The sequence below is a fragment of the Necator americanus genome, chromosome IV (assembly GCF_031761385.1).
Source record: "Necator americanus strain Aroian chromosome IV, whole genome shotgun sequence".
In the NCBI taxonomy this organism is placed as follows: Eukaryota; Metazoa; Nematoda; class Chromadorea; order Rhabditida; family Ancylostomatidae; genus Necator; species Necator americanus.
This window is the reverse complement of record NC_087374.1, coordinates 13601671-13613792: the sequence shown is the minus strand read 5'-3', so window position 1 is coordinate 13613792 and position 12122 is coordinate 13601671. Positions and strand designations below refer to the sequence as shown.

The 12122-nt window shown below is 39.0% G+C and overlaps 1 protein-coding gene across 1 annotated transcript; it reads left to right on the top strand.

Moving 5' to 3' along the window:
- Positions 1-847: 847 nt before the first annotated feature.
- On the top strand, positions 848-11541 carry RB195_001180 (uncharacterized protein; the record flags this gene model as incomplete). Its single annotated transcript, XM_064197838.1, has 23 exons — positions 848-920; positions 2318-2428; positions 2849-2940; positions 3007-3122; positions 3185-3287; positions 3349-3411; positions 3466-3564; positions 3623-3772; positions 3846-4010; positions 6540-6641; positions 7392-7533; positions 7603-7722; positions 7887-7962; positions 8031-8125; positions 9158-9309; positions 9394-9482; positions 9989-10030; positions 10092-10160; positions 10233-10367; positions 10441-10549; positions 10789-10884; positions 11210-11300; positions 11375-11541. 23 exons carry the CDS (start codon positions 848-850, stop codon positions 11539-11541), a joined length of 2457 nt encoding a protein of 818 aa, XP_064053719.1.
- Between the last annotated feature and the right edge of the window lie 581 nt (positions 11542-12122).

Genomic DNA, 12122 nt, shown 5'->3' with positions numbered 1-12122 from the left:
TAGTAGGAAATTTGGGAAACATATAGTTGGAGGGGAGTGGGGACCGAGCCGCCCTGTTATTTCTGGATGTAAGTAACTAAGTCAATCGGGGCCCTAAAACCTAAGGGTTAGTCTAAGGGGATCTATAATATGTAAGCTAAAGTTACCAAAAAAAGGAAGATAGAGCCGCATTGCTGCTCTTGATTCCACAAACAGAGTGCTCCCCCAACTACATTTTATCCCTGCTTTTTCCTTCACTTGATGATTCACTGTTGGAGCAGTGCAGCTACGCGATTGAGAGAATTTTTGGCCCCATTATTACGTAGGGCCCTATCATATGTACAAATGTAAAAACTAATTCCAGGACTCGGACTCTTCATTCACTTCACCCGTTCAATTCTTCTCGGCTACATATTGTTTAAAAAACAGAATTTGCACACGTAGAAATGTTGACTCAGTTCGTATTCTTCCCATAGATTCGCACTTTACAAAGAAGTTCAGTAGGATTTCTGTGTGCGGCTGGTAATAAACGACTCTCCTCAGTGTTCCTCATTCTATATCCTCAATTATTTTCGGAGTTTCACGGAAGCACATCTTTATAATAATACATGTACTCTTGTATAATACATATACTAATCTAAAAGATTATGGAAGCGAATCTTTCTTTTATGAACAACTTTCTCATATGTTCTGTTCTAAACAAACATTTTTAGTCGTACCTACATTAACGTAATATGTTTTATATTATAAGAGTGCTAGAGAATATGCGCATAATTCTTTCGTTTCAGAGTTCATCCAAGGTAATCAAATTAGGCTCTGACTCAAATCATCAGACAAGTTGTTGCCTGAATACCGGCTCGATTGAACAATGTCTTCAGCAGAAACTTCAACGATGTCGTGCCCAATTTTGGACAAACTAATCGAGGACGAGGATGCTCTGCGTGAGTTGATGCTTTGTTTCAATCTTTTTCTTTTCTTTTCTTTTGCAGACTTTACATTCAATCGTTTCTTATTGTCCCACTTCATACCACGATTGTTTATCGCATCTAATATAAGGTCCAACGTTCCTAGAGTTGTGTTTTGTATATGCAGTTGTGTTGACAGCATGCATTATTGCGCACATTTTGGGATCAACATAACATCACCGCCCCCGCCCCCCCCCCCACTTCTGTTTACTTGTTTGTTCATCATTTTTGTCTTGCTAATCTTTATTTTTCTCTATAAACTATTTTTTTATTTTTATTTGTTTTTTTAAGCCTCTTCTTCATTACTCACACTTTATTCTGTAACAAACGAGATGTTTGTGAATTCAAAGAATGGATTGCTTCTCGAATTTAGACCTGAAGGATCTTTGAAACATCCTTACATGTTACATCAACATACCTTCCTAATGAGCCGGAGATAGCGCAGTCGGTAAGAGGTTCCGCTGCCGGGATTATCGATCTGAGGTTCGAAACCATGTTAGTGCCAACTAGCCAAGCCTTTGTCCCTGCGCAATCGATAAATTGGTGTCAAATTAGTCTGGAGTGATGAAAGAATCACTTGACACATCGGCTCGCCCACGTAATTCATAGTAAGGATGTACGCGCGTTCATAAACTTCAAACGGTTCCGAATTGCGGTAAAACTCGTTGGCGCATCCCAAGAGGATTGATAATCCAGACTCTTTTTCAGACCTTCCCAATTAAAGAAGTATTAAATATTATAGAAGAAGTAGTTTTTGATTGACCAATTGAAAGTGTTGTCGTTATTCGGAAATAACTAAGTGATCGTGAATGATCCCTTCTGAAAGGAACTCCTGCGAGGGCAAGTCAACTATGCGACCCATTGTCCAGCGGAACACAAATTACGTCTCCAAAGACGACCTCTTATACAGAGAGCTGGTTGTTCTTCTGATGTTACTAATAGGATTATTACATTAGGAAGAAACAGCAGACGACGTTGCCGTTCATTGTTCCATTCTCTAAGATAGCTATGGTTCGGTCTTTGTTGTATTTGAAGAACACACAACTAACATTCTAAAATATGCCGTCTCTATTTATTAAAGATTGCTATAAATCTTCTCCGGGAACTGACATATGATTTTCTGCCTCTGCTATAAAGTGTAAGCCATTTCCACAGAAATAGTCTTAAACATGACGATCGAGAAATTTCCACAATTCTTTCATTTGAAACAGTACTTCACTGAAAATATACTGTCACTTACGGGTATAAGCATGGAAAGGCACGATTTTTTTCTGCGAATTAGGATGTTATATTGAGAATGATCACTGGCACAAGTCTTCAGGATAGGTTTCGGGCACGTTAAACGCTGTGTCTGTTCAGGTAGCACATTTCAGGTGTAGCTATGCACACTCCTTACGTGTGTGTTCATTGCATGAAGAAACGTCTTCGTGAACAGTTTGGTGGCGCAGAAGTCCTATTTCCTGACGGACCGCCCCCATGGTGTAGTAAGTTCGAACTTTTTGATGCATTTTGATATATTTTTCAATATAATATATGATTAAATATATTGTTTCTCTTCACCTACCGAGCTAGTTTCGCCTAACACCGCATCAGTGATCATAAGTAATAGTTAACTGCTGTGGAAAAAGTGGAGAATTCGTGATTGGTTCACTTATCAATGCTGTTTGAAAGAGAATTACACCAACTTGATGACTTCCGCCATAGTATTACTGTAGTTTTTTTGTGGATATATTTCCTTATCTAGCAGGACGTCGCTACTAGCACCTCTCTCTGTGCTTATTATCAAAGCTTTCCTTATGCTTTCGTTACTGAAGTTGTGATGTTCTTATCAGAAAGTAATTTTGACTTTTGGTTCGTTCACCAACTTTTCTATCCGTGAGATGGGTTTGATCTCTAGTTTCTAGAAGTCGACGATGAACCTGCCAAGGAGCAACATTCTCTTCCTGGGGAGCAAAAAAGCAAAAAACCATTAAGAAATTCGAGGAAAGCCAAACAGGTCTCTTCCTTCTTTTCACATCGAACATTTTGAAATATCTTCAGCATGTTTTTTTTTTAATTTCAGAACACGAAAATGGTAATTCCCAAAGAAGAAATTGACCAGTACTTGTACAAGCGTTCGTTTGAGCTTTCCGATGCTCAGTTGAAATACGAAATAGTTAAGCACAAGAAATTATCAAAGTAAGCGTATTAACTAGATTGAGTAACATCACTAACATTTTATTTATTCATTATTTTCTCAGAGATGCCGCTCATAAAGTAATGATTCAACTGCGCCAACGTGCAAAGGCTGAAAGAGAGGGACCATTGAAGAAGGATGCGAAAGGAAAGCCTAATACTGTCAACGTATGTTCTGGAAAAAAAATACTCTGTCTTCCCTTTTGTGATATCATTTTCTTGATTCCAGCCTCGTGAATTGCTCCCGTGGTGTCCAAGCGTGAAGGAGTTTTTCCCTCGCGGCTTATTTTCCGTTGGTTATTTTCCTTTTTCAATATTACCCTCGTGTTCGAAATTGATGTTTTAGAAGCTTACCCAAGACGATCAGCAACGTTTCTTAGCAATTTGTCAAAGCATAATGAATGCTGGAGAAATTAGATTCGAGAACAATTTGAAGGAATTGAAGGTTTGTTTGTTTTTCTTTCGGTGCTTTACCTTTTATTTTATGTTGCTGTTGTTTCCAGCTTTTTCAACAGCAAGCGAAACCTGAGAAGGAGCACATGGAGTTTCTTATTTTGGACAGTATTGAGAACACCATGGAGAACAATGAATCCGTGCCCGCTACAACTCATCCCCTTGGCTTCACTCATCATATGGCATCCGCCTTTGTTTTGGTTTGTGTGCTGTGCCATTTGGTAGCATCACTTCGCCTTGTTTTAGTGGTTTTGAAATGTTTCAGTTTTTCAGGAACGATGGCAGAAACGTTGGCATGATGAGTCGTTTGGAAACAAGTTCAACTGTTCAGTTCCCCATTGCTCAGTCGAGTGGAATGTCCACAGTATTCGCTCAGACCCAGAAATCCGTCCGGTTCACCTCACAACCCTTCTTAAAGGAAGAGTTGATAGGATACAGGTAATATAACTCATAAATGGAGGATAATTTGCAAACTTTTCTCTTCTCTAAATCGAAAGATTTCTGACAAATGGGTTTTTATTGAGAATCAGTCGAATGTTGTGAGTACTTGTTTGCTCCTTCGATAGATTCGTATTTTTCTAGGTTCTAAGTTCAACATATATTACTGGTATGACACAAAGTGAGTAATGTAGTGGTAAAGAACATGTAAAAATCAGAACGGATATACTTCAAGTTTCCTTGGTTTTTCTTCAAAACTATTAGCAAATGTGCAAAACATTAGCAGCGAGTGGTTTCGATCCACCGACCTCTGGGTTATGGGCCCAGCACGCTTCCACTGCGCCACGCTGCTCTCACGTTCAGTACTCATGCGGCATGAGGACGTTTTCATTTTAACATTCTCAATATGATTGGAGATGCAGTGCAGACAATTTTTTTTTGTCTTTCAGAGTGTTTTGCAATTTTTGAACATTTTCCTTTCTTTAAAGGCATCACCCCACGAATCTGAGGTGGTACGGATTTTCGGTGGAGTATTCTTTACGGGATAATAGATTATGGAGAAGGGGTGATTCCGTCCATTTCTTCCAATTGCCGTAGAAAAAAACGGTCCGGAAGATGCGGCGCGTGCACAAGACTAGCGCGCTCCAATTAACCCGTTGTAGAAAATAGCGCGCCGGATCGCTCGAAGCTACATCGCCCGAGCCGTTTTTTTTTACGGCAATCGTTGTTTTTTGCTTTCACTAGAGTAAAAATGGATAACAGCCTCACCAACTAATGCACTTCACAAAATTCTGCAGAAATTTCGGTGTATATATATATATATATATATATATATATATTCAGGACTTCAGGCTTTCTGTGATTTTAGCTTTGCTCCCCTTCACTGATCAATGGAAGTTCATAGTGTTTCTGTAAAAAAAAAAGTTTCTATAAAATTAGGTTTGTGTTTTTTTTAACAACGCTTTCCTTCTGCTTTTTTTTAAATTATAAATTAAGGCGAAAGATTAAGGAGTTTTCCTTCTAAACGCGTCAATTCTAGATTTGGAGAATATTCAACCATCAGCTTCAAACACTTCTTTGATACCAAAATAATATAGATACAGTTTGAAAGCATTACTCGAAATACGGGTGTTCCTCCTGATTTCCCCTGACAGTTATCAAAGAATGGTGTTTTAACATAAAATGACGTAAACAGCATCATCGTACTGATAAAGATGGCGTTCCACATCAGATCATGTAAGCAGTTGGCTAAAATTGGCGCGGTAAGATTGGCTGAGACGGGTCTGCGGCGTCGAATTCGTGCCCCGGAGCCAGGTAGCTGTTAAATGGGATGGGACGGGTTCGCGGGGTCGGAATGCTGCGCCGGTGCCAAAAAGCTATACACTGGGGAGGACGAGTGGTGCGCGGGAGGCGGTAGAATGTGTTTCTATGGTCCCTTTGTATATTTCCCAGTATGTCTCCTTATGCTGCTAACATCCTTTGTCCAAAAAGAGGAAACACACGTGCGAACGGCTGCTTAAATACAATACATAGTAATCAACAGTTTACGCGATCTGACGTAGAACGTTATTTTAATCGTCATGGTAGTGATGTTCACGTCATTTCATGTTAGCACATCATTCTTTGCTGATAGTTGAGAACGGAGGAGACTCATATTTTGAGTAATGTTTCCAAAATGTGGAGATTTGAGAGAAACATAGATGTAAAATCAAGTTTGATTGTTCTCCAAATATAGAACTGACGCGCTTAGGAAAAAAAAACCATAAGATTTTGTATCTATACTCAAATTTTCGGGTAAAAAAAATTGAAGAGAGCGTTGATAGAAAAAAGCAGTTCTAATTTTCCAAAAAATACCGCTTCCGTTATTTCTTACTGATCAGTGAAGGCGAGCGAAGCGAACACCAAAATAAGCCTGAAGTCCGGTAATAGCCGCGCGTTCAGGCTGTATATGTATATATATATATATATATATATATATATATATATATATATATATATATATACATATATATATGTATATATATGGTACATATATATATATATATATATATATATATATATATATATATATATACTGCTGTGGTTGATGATGATATGATGACTATGATACTTACTTAGATACCTACATCTAAGTAAGTATACTGGTATACTCCTGGGATGCTATGATTTCTCAAGGTATATCTAGTCAGATTATATAGTATGGTCAAGACGACATAAAACACGGTATAGTTGCGTAAGCGGCTTCTCTCAAAGCCGTGCGTTCAAACTGGGATTGGAATCGGTGTGGGACGATCGCGAACTGCAGCAAGGAATGGTGCTAACAACGTCCTCCCTCGATCCTAACTGCTACGCTGAACCGCACTGCTTGCACAACTGCACCGTGTTTCATAGCGGTTTAACCTGCTGCACATATAGTTTAATTATTCGGCTCTTGCACATGGTGGTAACGACTTGTACGACATAACGATAACCAAGAGTTTGTTTCAATTTGTTGTCATATGTAACTAAATGTGAAGATACACGTTTCAGTTACCAAATCTTCGCAACCGCTGCACTTTAGACGCATCCGAGTTGAGCAGTTTCTTTAAAGCGGATACATGCAACTCAAACCACATTTTCGACGATCTTCAAGTGAGTGTCCTTTTTATATGAGCACTCGATCGAGCAATCGTACGATCGAAATAACGTAAAGAAAATACCTTGTTTACTAACAGTATCTTATATTATGTGGTCTCCTGTGCTCTATACTCCCATTAGGGTGCTGCACACCTGTTGTGTTTAACACAGTGCTCGAACAGTCCACGAATTCGCTTACATAAAATGTCTCGACCTCTACAACCATAAGTTAAGTGTGCCATGCTTTATTCCAATGCATAACATAGTTAAGATGAAATCAGATGGTTTTTATAACTTTCAAACCACTCCAAAAATAAGTAATTTGAAATGGCTGTTAGTTGTGCCATTTACGTCGATTATTTGAGAACAGCTATAATTGAATATCCACCATATGTGGTTGTCGCATGTCGCAACCACCACTGTATAAAAATTGCTCTTGAATTTCCTGCTGTTTTTGTGTCTGTCTGTACAAATTTCCTAGTCGTCGACATAAGTGGTCCAGTTTGGTTATGTCTGAATACAATATCTTACTTGTCTTGAAGAACGACTTCTCGAAAATTCCATTTTTGTAACAAATAAGATCTGTCACTTGGGAAGATATTCTCCTCTCTTGAAATACATGCTTTTGAAGCTTAGGTTTTGCCGTTCCCTCCGGAGATTGCAGAAGAATTCAGTTGTGATTAAAATTGGTTGAAGTCTTCTAGAATGTACTTCTGTTTTTCTTCATATTTATAAATATCGCCCCTTTCTAACTACCTAGTTTAGGTTGTAACATCCCTATGTCTTGAAAATGACATTCGGGTGGCAATGGATGCAACAACTGCTTGTCACTTAATGAGTGAACCTTTCACAGGACACGATTATTCGTACAGTATTCCGATACGCGTGCTTGAAAAACTTGTTCATGGTCAGTTCCATCTATTCTATTTCGGACTGGTTTTCTTATTTCTGCCGCAGCCTTTAATCTGCACTTCAGGAACAATGACGAATATTGCGATCGTTGGAAGGCCACTTGTTCATGAAGCAGTTAATCGCACGAATGTTCAGAGACATTTCATCAAATACTTGATCAAGAAGAATTTCGTCCATCGAAAAAGTACGAAGTTGACTTCTAAGTTAATAATTCCGTATATCTATGTGAATGTATATGTCGCATACTGTATGTACTTACGGGGATTTTTCCATCCAACAGCTAAAGAGAGACCGATACGGTGCAATATTATATTATTCAAATTAAGATTGTATTACTCTCGATTCCAGCTGACATAGTCTCGAATTCTGCTGCAAGTGAAGTTGCTGAGAAGAAAAAGGAGACCTCTTCGCATGACAAGAAAAGGTAGTGCGGAAGATTTGCGGGTGATTTTTTTTTTTTTTTTTTGAGAAACCTGTTCTTTCTTATTTCAGTGGATTCTGTGATCCTCTTGATTCCATACTCCCGTCACTGGACTTACCACAAAACCACACTGAGAAGTCTTCCACTAGGAATCAATCTGCAAATGGTGATGCCTCTCAACTCTTTCATTTTAGAGAAAAGAATCCGTAAAGACACCACTCCACGAATCTGAGGAGGTACGGGTTTCAGGTGGAGTATTCGTATACGGGATGGCAGACTATGGTGGGGGGTGATTCCGTCCATTTTTTCCTAATTGCCGTAAAACACGGCCCGGAAGATACGGCTTCAGGCGTTTTGGCGCACTATTTTCTACAGGGAGTTCGACTGGAGCGCGCCAGCCTTGTGCGGCGCCGCATCTTCCGGGCCGTTTCTTACGGCAATTAGGAAGAAATGGACGGAATCACCCCCCTCTCCATAGTCTCCCATCCATAGTATACGGATACTCCACCTGAAATCTGCACCACCTCAGATTCGTGGGGTGATGCCTTTAAGTGAAAATATTTGAACGGTATCGAAATAGCAGAGGTCAGTAATTAATCTCTCTCCCCGTTTCTCTGGCCACTCTATTTTGCCGCGGCATCTGTTCTCGCCTACGTACCAATATGTTAAATGCGTGGTCTTCGAACATTTAATTTACAGATATACTACACAGATACTTTTGCAGATGTTTGTTTCTTTTTTACATATTCATTACTGATCACATCTGATCACGTACACACAATCGTGACCTTATATCAGTTATTATGAGAGTCAGTTACTGCTTTTAAATGAAGGATCAAATTGCTTCTTTTATTTTCTTTCCACCAGTACGGCAAGGTGAAGTTACTTGTGTGACTAGAGACCAAAAAAACTAGACTCATGATCACTTCTAGATTCAAAAGAAAAAATTGAAGGGGCACAACTGGACGAGTGCAGATAACAGAGAAAATGTGCAGTACCCACATAAGGTATTTGGATTGTGATTGTTAATAAGGTTGAGCTTGTGACAGCAAAACAATTCCAAAGTTATAGTAATTTCGGGGGCAACTTATGTAATCGATGAAAAGTGATGGGTGAAGGACAGAAGAGAGCATCATGAATTATGTGGAATTAGCTTAGAATTTTATGCTTTTGCTTTTCTATCTGTATTTTTTTTTAGGAAAGACTTACTCAGTGTTTTCTATTGTTGGCACAAATGTTCTCGTACGGTCACGCCCACCTCCGGTGTGCTCAGAGGGTCACCTATCAATGAAGGGGAAAACTTTGTCATTCCAGCCAAAAGTAGAGTATGTACCAAATGCCGGAGCGATGGTTCGTCATTTATTTCTTGTTTTGACAAGATGATTACATGAACGATTTGGATCACGTTCGTGCTGACATGTGGTTGATTTTCAGCGACTTTCCGACGCTGAATCAATGTGGAACTACTGCAAAGGAATGTTTAAACAAGCAGCCAATCACGGGCTCTTTCGTGCTCACTTTAAGTTAGTGGTCTTTCGAAAGTAATTTCCAGAGATATTTTTAGTATTATTCGCTAAAAAGGCGAACTCTTTTTGTTAGTTAAATAAGCTTTTCAAACATTACTTAATACATTCGCAGACTCTTGTCCTAATCGTTTGAACCACGAGGAATCTATTGCTTTGCACTTTCAGTGGCCGGGACATTTAATTCTTTCAGAAGTTCGTAAAATATGTGGGACACCAATTTTTTTGAAATGATTATTCTGTACTCTCTTCTTTCTACGCCCTCGTCTTGCCACCGGGAAAACTGCAGTTTCGTCGTGTAGACGGGCAGGAGTGTATTTTAGACTTGAAAGAAGTTTTGTTCGTCTTGTATTTTGAAAATCAAAAGAAGTCTAGAATACCGCATTATTTATGAGAACACTCACTACCTTAAATGTTTTTAAAACATTGTGATCTTGTACGAAAAATCAATGTTCTTATGCTATATCAATTCATATAATTGCAGTATTAATCATTTCTTATTTCAGGGGCGATCACATACTCCAGCTGCAACACTGGGACGCACAGAAGTATGAATTTTTTTCTTGAAAATCGTTCATTACAGTTAACCATAAATTTATTGATTTTTAGTGTGACTGTGATACACGGAAGTGAGTTGCTGTGGAATGGACCAACTCATAGGCAGGAGGCAAAGCGAATGTGAGGTGTTTAACTGTTAAAAATGCTGCAGCCTTCTCTTGGAACGACGACCCATCGTCATTCTTCGTTCAGGATTTCCGCACATACCACACTGTTTGCCAAACTTTTACAAGAAATAGGTCACCTTCCTCCAGGAGATTTTATGCTAGTAAATAAGAACGATGGCTTTGTCAAGATCTTCCCTCGTGCGCAGGGAGGAGAAATTGTGTAAGTTGTAAATACGAGCTCACTTTTTTATGCAACTTTGAATCTCGTAATCTTTTCTCAGCGTTCCTTGTAGGAGTGAAATATTTGAATGTAACAAAGGCGGAATACCTGTTGCGGATGTTCCTTTCTATATACGTGATGCATTTTTTGGGCTGGAACCAATGATACCGCTGCAGTGGCAGGTTGGTTCTAGTTCTCTATGTTGTTATTACATGAAATACTCTACAATGGTAACTCCCAATCCACAGAAACACTTTTCATTTGAAAACCAACAGAAAAAAGAGGAAGCACCTACACCATGCACCATGCTGGTTCATTCATTGAGAATCTTGGCAGAAGATTGTTTCCATATCATATATCTTCCTTTTTGTGAATACTTTTCATAGATAGCTTTCCATAATTTCCGATTTCAAAGTTCTAGATAATGCAGAAACGAGCTCCAGGTTGTTATGTAGCGGAAGATAGCAAACTGAAACATGCAGCACAAACACAACTTCCCTCGACTTTCAAGCACAAGGTGTGTGCCAGTTCATTCATTTGATTCGATCCCCCGTTTCTCGGCATTCGTTAGGGCGAATCCATACAATATTTACAATCCAATAACCAGCTTATTGATTTACTACTTTAGGATTAGATTTACCAGCAGCAATAAATATTTATCCGTTTCATTTACAGGGGACCTTTACAAAATTTTGAATCCATTTTAAATTACATGTCTTGAAAACACCGCTTATTTAATGTAACCTCTATTGGCACTGGGACGTCGCTAGTTGTGCCTTCCATTCATATGTACTTTTTCCATTCCTATGATACCCCTTGTAAAACTGCCTTTTTCCATTCAGGGAGCTTCTCAGAGCAATAAAACTGATGCGAAGAGAAGCAAAAGAGAGAAGAGAAGAGATAAGAAGGAAAGAAAGCTAGCAGAGTTTAGAGGTAATGCTATAATCACATTCTTTTGATGAACAAATGTTCCGAAGCCTTTTACAGCGTACAGAGTTCTTTTACAGCGGCTGAGACAGGGCAGCAGGAACCGCTTGTAGCGCAAGATAATCAGTCCAGTTCCTGCCCAAGTACTACCACGAAGTCAGGTTCACCTATGCACACCGAGACATCATCGTGTGGTTCTCCTGATCAGTTATTCATAGAGGAATCCGCAGAGATGGAGTCCGAATAGGCACCATTTGTTTTGTTTTGTTTTTTGTTACATTTAGACTATTCTAGAGCACTTTTATAGTTATCAATAAGTCCTATTGTATACTTGTTACAGTTTGCATATTCTAGTTTCAAAATGGTGAAGCACTTCCGGTTATTCTTCCTAGAGCATCGTTTAGCTTTAAGCGCTCAATCTCTGGTCTCTGATCTCTTCCGTTATTTTAGAAATTCTTTAGATATCATCTTTTTTTTTCGTGAAACGCTGTTTTCTCGTAGTATATAAATCTTAATTTCGTTCTGATAAATAAATAAGTAGCTTCGAAAGTAATCACAACTTTGGACGAAGTCCTATTACCTTAGTCTCTTCTCAAAAAATAGCAATAACTATTTTACTCGCTTTTTCAATGTTCGATTGTCCTTGAATCTTGACACGGTGAATACTGAACTTCAAATCACTAGCTAGGGATGTAGATCAAGCCTGCTCAAATTGGGATCGAAGGAATATTAAAGGCATCACCCCACGTATACGAATCCGCGTATACGAGTCTGATTGCTACCTGCACGTGGTGGCCGTGCTTTAACTAAACGCAATCAGGCGTTTGA